We start from the raw sequence: 18,876 nt of genomic DNA, 5'->3' as shown, positions 1-18,876 counted from the left end.
AGTATTCTTGCCAGCAAGTTAAAGAAGTATGGGCTGGATGAATGGACTATAAGGTAGATAGAAAGCTGGCTAGATCGTCGGGCTCAATGGGTATTGATCAATGGCTCCATGTCTAGCTGGCAGCCGGTATCAAGTGGAGTGCCCCAAGGGTCAGTCCTGGGGCCGGTTTTGTTCAATATCTTCATTATTGATCGGGAGGAATGCGTGGATTGCACCCTCAGCAAGTTTGCAGATGACACTCAACTGGGAGGAGCGGTGGATACGCTGGGGGGTAGGGATAGCATACAGAGGAACCTAGACAAATTAGAGGATTGGGCCAAAAGAAATCTGATGAGGTTCAACAAGGACAAGTGCAGAGTCCTGCACTTAGGACGGAAGAATCCCATGCACCGCTACAGACTAGGGACCGAATGGCTTGGCAGCAGTTCTGCAGAAAAGGACCTAGGGGTGACAGTGGACGAGAAGCTGGATATGAGTCAACAGTGTGCTCTTGTTGCCAAGAAGGCCAATGGCATTTTGGAATGTATAAGTAGGGGCATTGTCAGCAGATCGAGGGATGTGATCGTTCCCCTCTATTCAACATTGGTGAGGCCTACTCTGGGTACTGTGTCCTGTTTTGGGCCCCACACTACAAGAAGAATGTGGAAAAATTGGAAAGCGTCCAGTGGAGGGCAACAAAAATGATTGGGGTCTGGAACACATGACTTATGAGGAGAGGCTGACAGAACTGGGATTGTTTATTCTGCAGAAGAGAAGAGTGAGGGGTGATTTGATGGCTGCTTTCAACCACCTGAAAGGGGGTTCTAAAGAGGATGGATCTAGACTGTTCTCAGTGGTGGCAGATGACAGAACAAGGAGTAATGGTCTCAAGTTGCAGTGGGGGAGATTTAGGTTGGATATTAGGAAAAACTTTTTCACTAGGAGGGTGGTGAAACACTGGAATGCATTACCTAGGGAGGTGGTGGAACCTCCTTCCTTTGAAGTTTTCAAGGTCAGGCTTGACAAAGCCCTGGCTGGGATGGTTTAGTTGGGGATTGGTCCTGCTTTGAGCAGAGAGTTGGGCTAGATGACCTCCTGAGGTCCCTTCCAACCCTGATATTCTATGATTCTGTGTGTTTCAGAGGCAGATGTATATCTGCTAGGGGTTGGAGACTATCACCATTTTTACATAAACCAGCCAGTAGCACCTTTGTCCTTACCATCCTGAATTTTGATGAGCAGTGGCAACTGGCCAAAAGTTATGCCGCCCATTACTTAGTGCCTTTAGTTTTCCCCTCAATGAGTGTGTTCTCACCAGTAACAGCCCCCGTAGGAGTTGTCTCTGCTTGCAGATGATGTGTCTTATTGCTCTATACTGTATCCTTTCCTTCAGCTGGGAATGCATATTAGAAACTGGGGTCTATTATCTCCAAGTTTGGCCCACAACAGCAGAAACTCTGATTTTAAATTAGGTTTTGATTTACAATAAATACATTTTTACAGCAAAGTATTAACACAAGTTATCCCCTCATTTTGTCCCAACAAAAGTTACTGACGTGTTTTGAACATGTACAGTTGCTTGTTTTGGTAAGAAGTCAATTATTGTTTGCTCTGTAGCAAAGTCTGGCACAGAGCAGTGACACAGTAAGATTCATGAGCCTTTGGAGGGCCTGTCAAACAATGGCCTTGTGTGTATTTTTCCATCATTTTTCAGCCATTTTCGATCTTTTTGGATTGTAGCAGCTGCAATTAATGACAAATTTTAAAGGAAAGGCTTGTTCAGAAGTTCATATTTATTACATTTTAACATGTAATGACCCTGGTGCAATAAACTAAATATCGAGTTCACTTTGAACCTACAGCTCAGTTGCATCTACAGTTTTAACTTTTGGAGAACAACTGGATTGCTAACTCTGGATCTAACAACTGGATTGCTAACAACTAGAGTGCCAACTCTGCGGGGGGGTGGGGGGGTGATGGATCCATTTAATCAGAAAGAGTGTCTCTTGCAAAGAATGCAAATATATACTGTAATATGTGATAAACTGCCTGTTACAAATGTGACTTGTCATGAAAACTGTTGGTTGGTGCTTTATTCTTTGATTGTGTTACATGAATGCAGGCAATGTCTGCTTAAAACAAAGCTGCAATCTTATTTGTTTCGTATAAACAGTTTTGATATTCCACTACCCCACAATCAATCACTGCCCTAGAGGGTCTTAGTTATTTGCTGATAATGCACCAAACAGGATAATGTCTAGAGCACTAGTACTCCCCAATCGTTGAAAACAATTAATTTAAAATGAAACAGCAGCATTTTGTCTTATGCAGTCTTATTTACATACAAGTCTGACAGCAGGCCGTAAGCGGGTACTGTTTATCATTTGTAATTGTAGATATTCCATATTTATAGATGATATCTTACAAATTACCGTAAGATGAGCTTCTTGCTATAACAATTCATATTTCAGTTGCATAACTTGTTTTACTTCCTGTATAAAAGTTAGACAGGAGCATGGTTTTTAGTGCAAACAAAGTGTATAAAGTAGGAAACATAATGCTGCATAAGTGCCACATAAATCGCATCCTAAAGATGAAAGCAGATTTTGAATGTCCGAATTACTGAGCACTTAATGTGCAGTGTAATCTGTGTTTTGTTTTTATGTTTATTTTTTCTGGAATGCCACATAAGGAAAAAGGTTTGAGGCAAGAACCCTTTTTTTTTTTAATTGAAAATAGTTTATTTTTTTTCTTTAATCTATGTGCTCAGAATAGCTTTTCCTATATCGTAGGTCATGTCCAACAAGTTTACACCTCATTGCCATAGGCCATTACGCCACTGATAGAGGAAGTCAGCAAAAATCCATCTTGGGATCTCCCAGGTCTATGAGCTCATCATACCAATTAAGGAGCTGGCTTCAGTGGGCAAAATCACCCTTCTCTCTGCTACTGCGCGCTTTTAAATTGTTTCTTTCTTTGCATTTTGATCATGATCATTGAACATCCCCAAAAATTCCCATCATCCCGAACTACCTAAACCTTTCACCTCAGCCCACTACGTGCATATCAGAGTCAAGACATTCTTAGCATTTTATTTTCAAGTTACAGCAATCTGAAATTGATCATATTTATAGTTACGTATCTAGAGTGGACTTGAAGAAAACTTGTATGTTTTGTCAGTAATATCCATATTTGTAAATGATCCCTTTTAGGGATAAAGATTATCCCTCTTTGTGCTTTTGTTTTGCTTTGCCAGCCTGAGCCTCTCATCTAAAGCCAATACAAATTTGCTTTTAAAAATCTATTTCTAGAGAGACACTTTTTAAAAAATCAACCTGTTACTCTTCTGTGGTTCTGATTGGTCCGATAAAATTGACAAGCCGATCGCGTCAAAAGGAAATATCCTTGGCTTAATTGTAAGCTAAGTCTCTCTTAATCCAGGGGAGCATTTGAGATTCTGTCCAAGTGTTCAATTTCCCAGGCCGCTGAGGTCTGTGAATTTCTTTCTCCAGCCTCCAGGCTGCTGCAGCACAAGTCAGCATAGCTAATGCAGATCTCTCTCTCTCTCTCCCTCCTCTTTGATTCGATATGAACAGACTGGTAACTCTAATGCCAGAACAAAATCTGACATAACTCTGCAGATGTCTACATTCAGATGATACACCTAGGGATTTTTTTTTTAAGGAAAGTAACATTTATATGCTAATGTTTATTTTTTCATTGTTGCCTTTTTTCAGGATTGCCAGTCCCAAAGAAGAGCCCAAAGTCGGTAAGTACCTTCTCACCTGCTGTTTTTGTTTGTCTGTTTTGTGTGAGGGGGCTGGTGGTTTTGATCTGATTGATTGATTGATTGATTGATTTTTTTTTTCATGTGGGGTGTTGATTGTTTTAAGTTGTCTGTCTGTTCCAACACGGATTGCCTTGCACAGCTTGTGCTGCATGGTGAATTGAGAGGAGAATTCAGAACAGAAAGGGAGCTTGTTGGCAAAAAAGGCTAGAGGTTTACTGATTCTCTTCCCCGCTGAGGGAGCTCTTCCTCCCTTACCTCCCTCCCTCCCTTCTCCCCCCCCCCCAGCCATTGTTTCCTTTTTGAAAGATGGGACACTCCACCTTCTTTCCAGCGAACAATTCCTATCAGTGGTGTGCATAGATTCCAACCTTTTGCATTTACTCCCTGATCTTTTTCATGCACCAGCTGCTGAATGATTTTATGAAATATTAAAGCATGTATATTTACAGAAAGACAAATCATGCATATTTACAGTTTCCAGCGGATACTGTTAGCTGCCCCAGCACTGGAAATATCTCAGTTGTTGTGTAGGGCATCTTTTGTTGTTTAGCTTGGCTTTAGCAGCATTGTACTGCAGGTGTGGGATCCTTTATTTAAAAAAAGGGGGGGGGCAAGAGAAGAAAAAAATCAATATTTCCCTGTCCTTTCTAATCTTGTTTCCCTGTAGAACTGTTACCTGGTTGAAGTGTTAGCTAATTGCTTAGAAGCTACGGTCTAAAGTCTCATTAATGCTCAGCTCCTAGTATAGTGGAACAAAAATAACGTGATGTTTGAGTCTGGGAAAGGATTGAATATTCTCCACGAAATGAGATATTTACAAGGTGAAAGTTTCCATTTATTTGAAGGGGTAGTGAAGAAGGTAGGCTTATTTCCCAATAGCGTTGGGAAAGTCCCAAGAGTGAGGTCTTTGAAATACTATAAGACCCTGTGAAAGTTCACTGACGGTCCATTGTGGGTGCCGATAGCTGCAGCTGCTAACAGTCCACCTTTCTGTAAAGCTCGGTAAAAGGTTTGTTAAGAAGATGAGCAGAATCTCCTGCTTTTAATGCGAGTTCTCTGTTCATCCCAAAAGATAGCCCTGAAATAATTAATGTGATTCTGATGGCTTAGAGCAGTGCTGATTAAAGTCACATGACTTCAGGCCTATTCCATTGTCAGTTTGCATTAATGTTGAGAGGGAGAAGTGCAGTTTGTGCTCTCACTCAAATCACAGAAATGTCAGACCGTATGCGTTTACTTCTGTCATAGTCAATGATTAATTCAGCCTTTGGCAAAATAGAAACAAGTGTGTAAAATATGTACACGCCAAGCAGATTATTTTTTGCTGCTGCATTTTTTCCCCTGTCAGAGAAGGAATAGTTGAATTGATATAAGACATTTATAACCTTTATTCATTAAACTGTCATATGATGAATGAACTTTGATTTTTAAAAACAGGTGCCCTCACAGAATCAGGAAATGTAACATCATCTCCTTATTAATCTGATGCTATGTTAAACACCTGCCAAGTGAACAATGATTCATTAGAAGCATTTTAAATCTGTGAGACACCTAAATCCATGTAGGGATAATCCTCTCTATATGAACAAAGAGACTGTTTACAAACAGGTGTAGTTCTGGAGTCTTTAGTGAATTTACCAGCCCCCAGCTTTAGGGTTTTTTTTTCTTTTCCCCCCATGGGCTTTGCTTGCAGAGAAACCATTTCCTTCACTAAAAGCAACCAGATTCCTTGCATGTTACACTCCTGAAAGCTTTCTTACCTTTCTGCATAGCCCTTTGATATTTTTCACCACACCCCCAGGCAGTGCTGTTCCATCCAAAAAGGAAGAATCCAATAAAAACAGCCTTCCTCCTCTGCTTAGATATAAAATGGAGTGTTTGCACCAGCAATTAGTGGATAATACTATCTTATATTGATACATCGTGGCAACTATTTTAGAGTACATGGAAGTCGAACAGTCACACTCCTGAAAGGAAAAGGAGCAGAGTGACCAGCCCATAGAATACAATCTCTTTTAGTCTAAGTGAAAAGGATGAAAAAATTATCAATATTTTACTTTTATTTTTAATATAACTTCCTTTAACGTCCTTTATATAGTTAATTAAATACAGGTTCTGTGTTGAATTGTGTGATGTGGGGGTGGAGGAGGAATGGTTTCAGAATATAACTGCATTGGTGTTGAGTCCCAGCCATTCCAGTCGACACAGACCATTCCGCAACTGGGGTGGGAGGGAGGGGACTTGTCTGAGATTCTGCCTTGAAACTGCCCTGCAAGATTTTCAGGGCTTGACTCTTTGGCACACCTAGCGGTTGCCGGGGCAGTGTGGTGATGCAAACATCACAGCCTCGTGGTACAGATGCCAAGGCCCAAAGTCTTTTTCCCAGGTACCACTATGTGAGCTATTGTCGCTGCACCTGTGTAACATGCGGCATAGTATTCATGTAGCCCCTGTCGTCGTCTTCACCTTCACTGTTCTCCAAGAGGCCTTGGAAACAAAATTTACTTCTTGATTAATAAGTTAGCTGCTCTTAAATAAGCCACATGCAGTCAGCCCTTATGTTGGTAGACGGATCTTAAACCAAGGCCACATTCTGTTTGCTGTACTGCATTACAGAGTAAACTCAAGTTCAGATCTTCAATCCCCTCCTGTTCCTCCTTCGCCCAGCTCACTGCTCATCCCTTCCTTCTCTGCAGCCTAATGAAGCCCCTCTCCAATCCCAGATACATTCCCCCTCCCCCCCCAGCTAGCTAGTGCCCAGTGCCTGCTTCCTTCTCAGACATGCCCTGGCTTTGCAGCTGGTTCTATTAACCTACTCCCATCCTGCCATATCTGCCTAACTTTGCCAGACTCAGTATTGATAGAGAAATTTGTAGGGCCCTGGGAGTTTTGCTGTGGCCAGGACCATTGGTATTGCACATGCAGTGTCTGCAGGATTTGGCTCCAAGAGAATACGCTTGCAGACAGAGAAAAGCACAAATGCATTTCTGAAGGCGCACTGGAAGGCTTTTCATATCTCATTATTAGTTTTAAGTCTCACCTGATGTGTTGTAACCTGAGTTCAAGGTGCTGTGATTCTCTGCTGTAGCAGCTAATGTAATGACTAAGGGCTTGGCTACACGTGCGAGTTAGAGCGCATTAAAGCAGCCCCGGGCATCCTAGCTCACTTCCGTCCACACTAGCAAGGCACATAGAAGCGCTCTACATCTGCAAGTGTAGCCATGCCCTAAGACCACAACACAGGAGGGAGATGACTTCCTTACACTCCTTTAGATGAACTAATATTACTAGCTGTAGCAAGGGCGGGGAGGAGGCAGAGGGAGAGGGGAGAGGAGAGGAGGGGACATAGGCCTAGAGAGCCAGAACGTAGGTCTTGGTAGGTAAAGGAAGGAGGAAGTGACTTTGAATGATTTTATTTTAGAATATATGGCTGTGTAATATCTAACCATCTATATCTGTATTCTTTTCATGTATGGCGATTCTGGAATATTTTGTGTTTATTTGCCTTTTAGAGCGAGAGCTTTTCAGCTAAGCTTGAAGGGCCAAAGTTGTAAAAGCGCTGGGTGCCAGATTTAAAGTGCACTGCTCTAGGGCGAATTGAAGTTTCCAGTAAAAACTATATTTCAGCAGAATATTGGGTGTTGGAGTAAACGAAAATATTCACAGAAAATGTTTGCTTTCTTTGCCAATTTTTTGATTTTTCATCCAAGAACCCAAAAGTAAACATTTTCAGCCAAAAATATGAAACTATTTCAGTTTTTGTCAGTGTGGGGCTTACATTTTTCTGTTTGGGGGTTCTTGATTTTTTTGGCTGAAAAATAAACATTTTCCCAGAAAACTTTGATGAGAGCTAACATTTTTTGGTTTGTATCAAAATGTCCCACATGGGAGAAAGGATCATTCTAGGCAGCTCTTCAACTGGGGCCAGATTTTCCAGAGAGACTTCAGTTCCAGTCTAGGCACCGAAATATATGATCTGTCCCCAGGACAGCTAAGCATTCTGGGCACTGAGCTCTTTTGAAAGTGTTACCATTGTTTAGGTGCCTAAATAGTAGCTGAGCTCTTTTGAATTTCCCAGCCTTAAAATTGTTCACGTTCACAACCTCTCCCCACAAACGAGTGCTCCCTTCTGGCCCAAGCAGCTAGCCAGTATTTAGGGGCTGGCCGGCCTCTTTCTGTTAGGAGGAGAAGTGGATGATATGAGTTAGGTGTTTCTTTGGCACAGTCTCGTTTGTTTACAAAGTATGTCCACGAAGTCCTGTTTCCCTGAACACAGTAGGAAAAAACATTATCAGGCTGTTTCCATGCTCACCGTTACCAAGCCTGCTTTTCCAGCAAGTCCTGTGCCCACAGGGCTCTACCTTTGCTCTCTCTCTCTCTGTCAGGCATAGGCACCGGGGCTGGTGCCCCCCCTCCAATTAGCTCCTTCCCCTCCCCCCAGCACCTCCCGCCTACCGGCGACCCCTCCAATCAGCACCCCCCCCCCCGTGCCTCCTGCCCGCCATGATCAGCTGTTCCGCGGCGTGCAGGAGGTACTGTGGGGAAGGAACAAGGGTGGGGCGTGCTTGGGGGAAGGTGCGGAATGAGATGGAGTGGGGGTGGGAAGAGGCAGGATGGGGGTGGGAAGGGGTGGAGTGTGGGGGGGGGCCCTGGGGAAGAACTGGGGGTTGCTGCTCTCAGGGCCATGTTCGCCACCACTTCGCTCGCAGTCCGCTGGTCCCGGCCTTGCCACGTAGCTGCTGCCTTAGGCGGTGGCTTCTGTTGTTTCAGCAGTCACATTCCGCTTGAAGGAGTGGTGCTTAGTACATCAGGGCCTGTGTTTGGTGGCAGTTAACACCTTCCAGCTTAACGCTACTCTGTGAGATACTTACAATCCTATTTCCTCACCCTGGTTTTGCAGTATAATTGCTACAGACTCCCTTGAATGTATAGTTTTCCTCTGCTTCCGTTAATCATCGCACAGCCTTTTGCAAGGGAAGGTGTATCAACACATGAGCTTCCTCAGGTGACTAGCACTGTATTAACATTGCAGCCTTATTGAAGGCTGGCTCGACCCTGAGCTTCATGGGAAAGAGAGTGATTGTGGCAGGAAATGGTATTGCAGAAGGCTGAAAAATGAGCCCAGAATTCAGGCATGTGTATAACTACAAGAAGCCATATTCAGAATGGCTCTGCCTACTCTGTAGTTGCTACTCTGGGAAATTAAGTAACTTCTTGTTATTCATTTTTACCGGTGGTCTAAGTAAAAACAGTACAGTCAAAGGCATTTGCAGCACTTATACTGCAAACATTGGGAGGGGAAAATCTGATTGTAACTGTAACTGGGATCTATTTGGGTGAAGAAAGTCATGATAAAGGCCTAGGGATATTTACAGGCTGTGAGAATGTTGAGTCCACTTAATTCACTTCACCTATGTGGGTAAGGAATTCTGGTGTTACATAAATTTGGGGTTTATGTTTGACCTAGACGTTTCCCTCCAAACTCAGTGTTTTGCACATCAGTTGTCTAATGATGATCAAGTTCATACCCTCGGTGTAGCAACCTCTTGTCTACACTGCCTCTCAGCAATCTGATCCTCTTAGATTTGAACACCCATGGGCATTCGGAAGCTTGTCCAGAATAATCAGTCATAGTGAGGTCACTTTTAGAATCATAGAACCACAGGGTTAGAAGGAACCGCCAGGGTCATCAAGTCTAATCCCCTGCCAAGATGCAGAATTTGTTGTGTCTAAACCATCCAAGGAAGATGACGATCCAGCCTCTTTTTGAAAACCCTCCAGTGAAGGTGCTCCCGTGACTTCCCTAGGAAGCTTGTTCCATTGTCCTGCTGTCTGTACGTCTTTGTACTTACAGTTACCAAGTTTTCCCTGAGATTTAATCTAAATCTGCGATGCTGTAATTTGAACCCATTGCCTCTTGTCCTGCCCTCTGTGGCAAGCGAGAACAACTTTTCTCCATATTCTTTATGACAGCCTTTCAAGTATTTGAAGACAACTATCATGTGTGTCCCCCCCATCTCCTCTCTTCCAAACTAAACATACCCAGTTCCTTTGGACTTTGCTCATATGGCTTGCATTCTATCCCTTTGATCATACTTGTTGCTCAGCTCTGTATGCTTTCTAGTTTCTCTACATCCTTTCTATATATTGATGACCAAAACTGGACACAGTTCTCCAGCCGAGGCCTAACCAGCTTGGAGTAGAGCAGTACTATTGCATCCTGTGAATTGCATTCTGTGCCTCTCCGAGTGCAACCCAAAATTGCATTTGCTTTTTTTTTGGCAACAGCGTCAACTTTTTGAGTCAGGTTGAGGTTGTGATCATAATTGTGCATTTCCATACTTTTTATTTCTGTTTTATTTTAAAGAGCACCCTGAACGTAGAGATTCCTAGCTTTCTAAAGTTGTTTTGTTGTTGCAGAAGGACTTTTCCTTCTTACACAATTTGTGTACCTTTACAGCAGTAACTCCAGCTTAATGAAGGATTGGAGGGGGAAGAAGGGGTTGTTTTTGTTTTTTTGCTTGCTTGCTTATTTTGCCTAGGACATACAGAAAGTTTCAGTTAGATCCAAAATACAGGTTCGAACTCTAGAACTTAATGCTAGTTTTAAATTGTTTACATTTCTCATATAATCTAAATGAGATTTATTTTTTTTAACTTCCTTGTCTAAAGAAAAGCTTATTATCCAGGGAGATGATATTAGTGCCTTGTTCTTGTGTTTACAAGTGTTACCTAAGACTTGAATGCGATTTTCTATTGTAGTCCCTATGATCAAGGTTCTCTAAATCAACTATATTCAGTCACACTGGCTTGAAATCTGGGATACTGAGCTCACAAGGTGCTCTTGTTGTTTAATTATTTGCCACAAAATAAAACAACAGCAACAAAAAAAAAAACATGCTGCAAAAATGACATTTTTAGTTGTAAAACTGTTATTTAAGGGGTGGTCATCCACAGCTCAGAAGCTGTTTGCAGAACTCTGTCTTAAAATGGCTTACTTTAAAACCTGGGATTTTGTAGGCAAGTAAGGCTGTATGTGAATTAGCTTCTTTCGCCACGTAGGAAAAGGAAAAAATGTTTAAAATCGGTTAGGGTATTTGTGTTTGAAACCTGGTTGCTGAGCAAGTCACAGCAGACCTGCTTAGTTGAAAATGACTTTAAAGAACACAGTTTATTTAATATTCAAGTGAGTGGAGGCATTAGTGAAAGCCGGGGTTCTCAAACTTCATTGCACCGCGACCTCCCCCCCGTTCTGAAAACAAAACTGACTCCATGACCCCAGGAAGGGGGACCGAAGCCTGAGCCTGCCCGAGCCCCACTGCCCCAGGCAGAGGGGCCAAAACCTGAGCCCCGTCACCCAGGGCCGAAGCCCTTGCGTTTTGGTCCCAGGCAGTGGGGCTCGAGCTTTGGCTTCAGCCGCGGGGCCCCAGCAAATCCGATCCCTGTGTATCTGTATACCATGGAAAGCCAGGAGGCCTTGATCTTGCTTAGGGACTCTGTGCGCTGCTGTGTTGCAAATAATGACACTATGATGGTCCCACACCCTGGACAGTATCGGTGTAATTTGGGTGGTTCTTTACAGACATGTGTATGCTGTGCATGTTGGGGGAGCACTGAAAGCATGTCTTTGTTTTGTTTTGTACAGTGAATTTATAGGGTCTGATCCAGTGCCTAATTTGTGCCTGAGCTGAGCCCCGGCACCTCCGGGCCTGGCAGTTCAGAGCCCTGGCAGTTCAGAGCCCCAGCACCTCTGGGCTCGCTGCGTCAGTTATGAACATAAAAAAATTATTTGAGCCCCAGCACCTCTTTCATTACACATGAAGCACTAGTCTGATCCAAAGCCAGTGTGGGTCTTTCTACTGACTTCAATGGGCTTTAGATCAGGCCCTTGGTGCCCAGAAAAGAAACCAGACAAATAGCATTAGAAATTAAAGGAGTCTGGTTAGATATAAAAGAAGCATACAAGACAGACAATGGCATTGCATGTTCCCTACATTGGTGCACCAATGTGCTTTAAAGTTGCACTTCTAGAAGAGAAAATAGCTCAGTTCCCATGCCTTTTGGTCTTTGATCTCTCTGGTGAAACCTTTCATAGGAATTGAACATAAATAGGAATTAACCTTTCACAGAATTAAAAGTGAAAATTGGCTTCACTTTTTAATGTGAGATTTGCCAATCAATTAATAGCAACAAGGCCCTTTTGTAATGTGGAAACAAGAGACTACAGTGAGCATTGTTTTAAACATATTTACTGCCCATTCTTGGTAACTCTTCAGAAACATTTTTAGTAGCATGAATTCTTGCAGTGCAAATGTGACTCTTGTTTATTTGCATACATTATTGCAGCCAATTATGTGAATGTGAGTTAAGAACAACATACTCAGTGTAGCTAGATATTGACAAGACAGGTCTTTTTGACATGCTGTGTAGAATAAGCCTTGAATGTAAGTAGAAACATTTTTCTTTGTTTTAATATACTTGCTTAAAACAAGGAAATCAAATAGCAAGTAAATATTTTTCGGTAATGTTAAGGATCTAATGAATGCTATGAGGTTCAAGTCTTGCATCTTAATTTCCTTGAACTCTGTTCCCAACCAACTCATTATGACTTGAGGATTGCAAAGATCTGTGAATGAGATGTGATTTTGCATATCAAGGTCTGAAATGCCTACATCCAGTAGCAGTTAAGAATGGCTTTTCAGTCTGATTGCCAAGATTTTTTGTCCTTGCTTTTGTGGGTTTATGTTAAACTCTTAAAGATATATGAATACAGATGTTTGTAGTTTAGCATAGAGGAAAAAAAGACATTGAAACTAGTATCCTATAATGAAATTTTGATTTTTTTTGTGGTGAGACACAGAAGGATGGATGTTCTTTGTGATTAATTTTTTTCCATTTTACATACTACTTCTGCCTGTCTGTCTGTCAAAGTGTGTCTTGGGGAAATTTTCTGCACTCAGCATTAACTGGAAATGATGGCCACCAAAATGTGATGTATATATTTATTTGTATGCACGCAGAAACAGTGATCAAAGAAGGGGGGGGGGGAAGGAGAATGATGGAAAACACCCACTCAGAGACCAATAACCTTCTGTTCTTTCTCTTCGCACTTGCTTTCTTACGTTCAGCAACCACTTGAAAGGAAAGACAGCCAAAACAGTTCCCAGCATAGCGTCTCTAGCCACCGTAGCACGCACACTGCTTCACCCATCCATACCACTCAGGTGCTTCCCGACTACCCTGCCACTGAAGCACCAGCTGGGGAGCAGCCGGACAACTCTGGACAGAAAAAGCCAGATCCATTCAAAATCTGGGCCCAGTCCAGGAGCATGTATGAAAGCCGACGTGAGTATTGAACAGGTGTGGTTGTTAAGACTACAGTTCTGGCAGCCACTCTTTATGATTTTCATCTATAGGAATTGAATCTCTTAAATTGTTATTGAAAATATTGGGCTTTCAGTTGGTTAAATTGATACATGTAAATGAAGTTCTGGGAAAAAGCTGTGAAGATCAGCAAATTATTTCTCGTTCATGTTAACAAAGAATCAATTTTGTCTTGGATGAAGAATGAGTTTTGATTGCCTCCGATAAGTGGGTTTAGACCATAACACTGTTCAAAACCCAGTAAAATATTTTAAATATTGAGGTCCTTCTTTTCATCCCTTTTTTAACTTATTTTCAAATCAGGCATTAAGGAGACTTTCAAAGACGTGAAGCAGAATTAGTTGCCCAACTGCCTCTGAAAATATCTCAAAGTTCTCATAGCAAGTGAATGCTGCTTGGTTATGTAGCTTAGACAAATCCAAATTACTGTTTTATAAATAACAGGTTTATCATTCTAATGGCTACTTAAGAACATTTTATTCACGTTGAGTTTGAGATTGGTTGGGTATACACAGAGACCTAAAAATCTTAATCAAGAACCCAAACCATCCACAAATGAAAAATACAGAGCATTAACTAGAAGTAAAGTGCAAAGCAATCCACAGAGTTGACATATGCACAACATCATGGACATGAAAACAGAGACAGGGTAGGTCAGTCAGTGGCGGTCACCATCAGTGTCAGGGACAGTGACAGTTTTGGCTATTATGTCATTCCGATGAAGCTACCAGAAAACATACATGCATCAATTTTGATACCCCCTTTCTTTAAACATTAACATATCTGTTACCATATGTAATTAAGCCTTTGTCCTTTGCCTGTATGGGGCCTTCCAGGGAATCGTAACTGGTGGTCTGATTATTGACATAGCTATTTGTATCAATACATTTGTGAATAATTCCAATGCCTCAACCTGGTTAGCCACACGGGTACATGTTGCTCAAAGCCCCCCCCCCCCCCCCCCCCACCAAATTCCATTAAGATTTCATTATTTCGTTTCCTCTGATTAACTTGTTTATGACAAAAACTTTTACTGCTTTTGCCATAGGTCACGTAATTATGCTTAAGACTTTATGCCTTCTTTGCTAATAAACCTATACCTACTAGGCCTCAGCCTGATGCCAACCCTGTCTTAATGTTAATTTTTTTTGGTATGTTTTCCTGTTTGCATTTCAACTATATTAGCATCACTCAGAGCAAATTAAACACACACACAAACACACACACACACGAGTAAGCTTGTCTTATAACCTTGGTAGGATCAGGTCAGGGGTCACAGGTCAACAGTTACTATAAAAGGGAGCTAAAGTCAGTGAAAGAAAAATTGGTTTGCCAAAACTCAGGTGAAATGCATTTCCATCTCACTCTTGGTGGCCGGGAACCCTGCTGAGCCATTCTGTCTTTACCAGCATATACTACCCTAAAATACACGACACCAAATGCATGCAGTAAGTGCATTTATTTTAATTATTAATACATGCACTCGCCTAATAGTTGAGCAGAGTTTGACTCCACTCCAAGAGTATAAAATTGGTTTCAATCAGTTCCTTCTCTGCAATGAAAATAAACGTTTGCCTTGTTTTAATCACAATGCCTTAGAGAGAAGAACCTCTAAAAAGTCTCAGAACAATATTTGAAGCATATTAGGCATACTTTCAGACAATATTATTCTTTTAATTAGGGACAAGAGAGCTTGAAATAGTTTGTGCTAAAGGAGCACATTCTAGATTTTGTTTTTATTTACGTAAAGGATGATCTTCTTGCACAAAAATTTCATAGCATGCAAAATGTAAGATTATACGGACAAAATATTTATACAAAGATACATTACCCCAGAACGTACAGCAGTTCGTTGGTTTTTCCAACCAATTGAATCATTTTTAAATCTTATGGCATGAAAAAAAAACCCAAAAAACAAATCATGAGTGACAGGTTTCTTGGGTGCAGAAGTGTCTCTCTGGATTCGATGCCTCAGCAATGTGTCTCATGAGTTTGTGCTTCTCTGTCTTTCTCTCTTTCCCTTCTAAGGATTTGACATACTTTTTCTGGCTCTGCAGGCCTGGTTCTTTCCTTGAGCCAGAGAGCCCTCTTCTTGGCCCACTTGAACAATGGGGCCCTAGGTGATTGAAATTATCTCAATGAGTATTCAAGAGATCATTAGGAAGGAGGGGTAAGATGGTTTTCCAGTCCTTTGGGGCCACCCTGCCAGAACTGCAGAGGTAGAAGCCACCCTGTAGGGACACTAGCCCTCCACCTGACTGCATTGGCTCCCCTCTTCTCCCTGCAGCCTGGCTAAATTGGGAACTGTGCTGTCATTGTCTTTGACCCCCTGCAGCTATTTAGATCATTTGTAATTAACTGAGTAGCTCATACTAATTACAGGTTTCAGGTTTCACGAAAGCTCATGCTCAAATAAATTGGTTAGTCTCTAAGGTGCCACAAGTACTCCTTTTCTTCATACTAATTAGTCATTGTTATTGGCTCAGCAGCATTAACACCTGCCTGGATCTCTAGGTTGAAATCTGAGGCTGAGCAGGGTAAGACCCTCCCTGTCCACCTGCAAATGGATGCAAGGAATTCTACCCTCATTCATTCACTCATTCCAACAAGGCCAGGGTATTTCCCAGTTTTGTTCTTCCATCTGTGTAACAGGAGGGGACAACACAGGCCTTTCAGAGGCCATTCCTCAACTCTCTCCATTGGCTTGTTTCTGAGGTTACCTCCTTGTTCGTTCTAGAATTCTCTCTTTTTCCCCTTTCTTCCTTCTGAGAGTACTTTCTGTACATGCGGCCTCCTGTCCCCGCATCATGCCCGTCCAGCTTCCGTGCTTAAGCTCTTCTGTCTGTCACAAACACCCATCTCAATGGCTTCATGAGGCACTCTGATACCATGATAAGGAGAGCCATAGAAATACTCTGTTATATACATAAAATAATCCAGTCAGCCCAAGGTGACAGCATTCACCTAAGAATCTTAATTAGCTCCTTGGACCCGCTGGAGTGGGAATTGCGACTCTATTTAATACATATATGAATTAATGTTCTTATGTGAAGCCCACTTTACTCTCACTGACACTGGATATGGGTGATGAGTGCTCTGCTCCCGATTCAACAAAGCTTAACTTCAGATACTAAAGCCAATGGGGCTGTTCATAGGCTGTTCATGTTTGAGTATAAGGCTGAGCTTAAGTGCTTCTTTGCATCATGGCCTGAAGACAGGGCACTTTGGAGGATCAAGCCCTTAAAGAATGGAGAGTGAAGGAGTAAATCCTGAAACCAGATCGTTTAGTGGTTGTAATAATTTATCACTTAACTTCCACTAAGTTTTAGCAGCATGATCTCCTTTATGATTAAAACTCATTACTGCTAATGGGAGTTGTGTGTGTGTCCGAGGGGAGAATGTACCTTGAGTTTGAAAAATGGATCCTTTCCAAGATCCAGACATTATGTGGGTAGAGAGCACTCAATGGAAGGAGGAACAATTGAAGGGTTATCAGTGTCACAATTCTAACATCTTATGCCCTTTTATTGAAAATATATTTTTATAATATGCTTTTTATATTTCAATTTATTATTAAACTTCCTTGAAGATTAGCACAATCTGTTGTCACATTTTTCTCATGTGGCCTGATTGCTTTGCAAAATACCATATCCTACATATGGCCATCTGTCAAAACAGCAGTGACAAAATGAATTAATCTAAATTGCAGATGTGTTAATGAATCTCTTTGAAGGGCTTAAACATTTAATTAAAAATAAAGCAGAACACTATAGAATAATTTTAAAGCTTTTAAAATATTCTGCTTATCTTTAGTATTTGCATTTTGTTTTCAGGCAGATAATGTATAGTTTTTTTTCGAAATCTGATTAAAAAGAAACAACAAAGCTGACACAGTAAGAAGCATTCACTCGCCAACAATTAAATAGAATAAAAAAATATTAGCACAATAACATCCAACGTTACACCTCCCCCGCTATAAAACAATACACTCAGGAAATTGCCAACTCTCTTCTGATCAGACTGGCTTTAAAGACAGTAGTCTAGTAAAAGGGCCTTCTGTAGGGCTATGTTCTCTGTCATTATATTAATATGAAACAAACAGTTACATTCATACTCTTGGACACACAGATGTGCCCATACCCTTAGAGAATGTCTTGTTTAAAAGGATCTTAATATTTACAGCATGCCGTATGAACAGAAACGGCTGCAGAGCAAACCTATTTACAAAGCTGATTCATGGGTGCACTTTGCTAATGGTCATCTGTCACAAACGTAGTCCCTTGATAAGCAAGGTACTGAAGCACTTGACTGACTTTAAACACATAAGTAGCAGTGTTATTGCCAACCCCAAGCGTTCTAAAGTCACAAGTGTTTTGGGTTTTGTTTTTTAAAATAAACAGTCTCTTTGGGGTTCTTTTTGTCTGTCTTCTGGTTTGAGGAAGCACCCACGTCATGTTTTCAAGCTATTTTCCTTCACCAGGAGCTCTAGAAAATTAATGGAAAAAAACTCTGAGATTATAATATCATCACTTGTTTCAGCCTCTGGGGATTTAAGAAGAATATAAAGTATCATGAGATTTGCATCAAATCACAGTAGTTTTCAACACTGGAATAGTCCCTATTTACGTAGTGAAAGTTAGGTATATGCTTAAGTCACCTTGCTGAATCAGGGCCTTAAAACTTTTGTGGCTAGCCGAGTACATTATCATTACTAAGGGTGTTGACTCCTAGATGATCCAGCGACTTATGCACAGTAAACGGATTCTGCCAGGTGTATTTGCATGTCCATCATTTTATTTAAGTTGTTGTTGCAATGGATAATAGATTTTTACCCAAAGTGAAAGGACAGAGGTGAGAGCTTACAGAGTAACACTTAATTAAAAGGAACTCTAATAAAGCACCAGTGTATGAAAATGTTTTCAGTGTTCATTTTCATATGTTTATAGTCTTTTCTAATGCTGGAGATGAGATTTATATCCTGTAGAAATTGACTCCAGTAGCTGTCTCATGACAGTGGACGTTGTGTTACGTGAGCTGTAAAGGTGTTCTGTAAAAATCTGTTTTTAAAGTATTTCCAGACAGATGTGTACATTGTGACAAAAATTAGCATTCAGATATATCAAATTCAATAGACCAGCAGGTTCTGCTTTAATCCATAGCAGCTATGACCTTTGCAATAATATATGTGAAAGCCTAACTGAATCCATATCAGTCAAAAGTAAATTAAAATGAATTTAACAGGAAAGGGGATACATTAAGCTTTGCAAAATTGTAAAATTAATATTGCAGCTATGTCACCTTCGCCTGCAACTGGACTGAGCAAGGGTGAGAGAGAGAGAGAAATCAATTCTACGAATTTTGGAGAATGTAAGAATGAGCTGAGAACTTTATTTCTGTCTTGTCTTTCTTCTTGTTTGGTGTTCTTGCTACTCTGTGATTGGGAACAACTCATCACCAAGGGAGGCGATGGCTTAGCTCTCCATTGGCAAGCAGCAGATCTTAGATATTTGTGTTAAAACCACACACTCTCTGGTCATACTCCATACACCTACCCTGCTGTGTCTCGTTGGCAGAATGGAGTCACTCTAAACTGCTGGTTCAATTCCTTCTCATAATCCCTACACAACTCTTTTTACAACTTTTTCAGTGTTACTCAAAATGGTTGCCCTTAAAAGGAGACTTTAGCCATCTGAGCTAATGCTAAGGTCATTACTTTAGAAACA

General features: G+C 41.3%; 1 protein-coding gene across 18 annotated transcripts in view; it reads left to right on the top strand.

Moving 5' to 3' along the window:
- Positions 1 to 18,876, top strand: part of MAGI1 (membrane associated guanylate kinase, WW and PDZ domain containing 1) — a 477,619-nt gene that overhangs the window by 429,318 nt on the left and 29,425 nt on the right. For 14 of the 18 annotated variants that reach the window (XM_084634942.1, XM_084634953.1, XM_084634955.1 and 11 more), the window contains 3 exons: positions 3,717 to 3,748; positions 12,898 to 13,114; positions 18,443 to 18,520. In XM_084634942.1, coding sequence (XP_084491068.1) covers positions 3,717 to 3,748; positions 12,898 to 13,114; positions 18,443 to 18,520 — 327 coding nt within the window. The remainder of the gene's footprint in view (positions 1 to 3,716; positions 3,749 to 12,897; positions 13,115 to 18,442; positions 18,521 to 18,876) is intronic. The other 4 variants (XM_084634943.1, XM_084634948.1, XM_084634958.1 and 1 more) reach the window with 1 other exon arrangement.

This window comes from Lepidochelys olivacea (assembly GCF_965140295.1).
Source record: "Lepidochelys olivacea isolate rLepOli2 genome assembly, chromosome: 7".
NCBI lineage: Eukaryota > Metazoa > Chordata > Testudines > Cheloniidae > Lepidochelys > Lepidochelys olivacea.
Note: the sequence above shows the minus strand (reverse complement) of the source record. Positions and strands in the feature narration are given on the sequence as shown.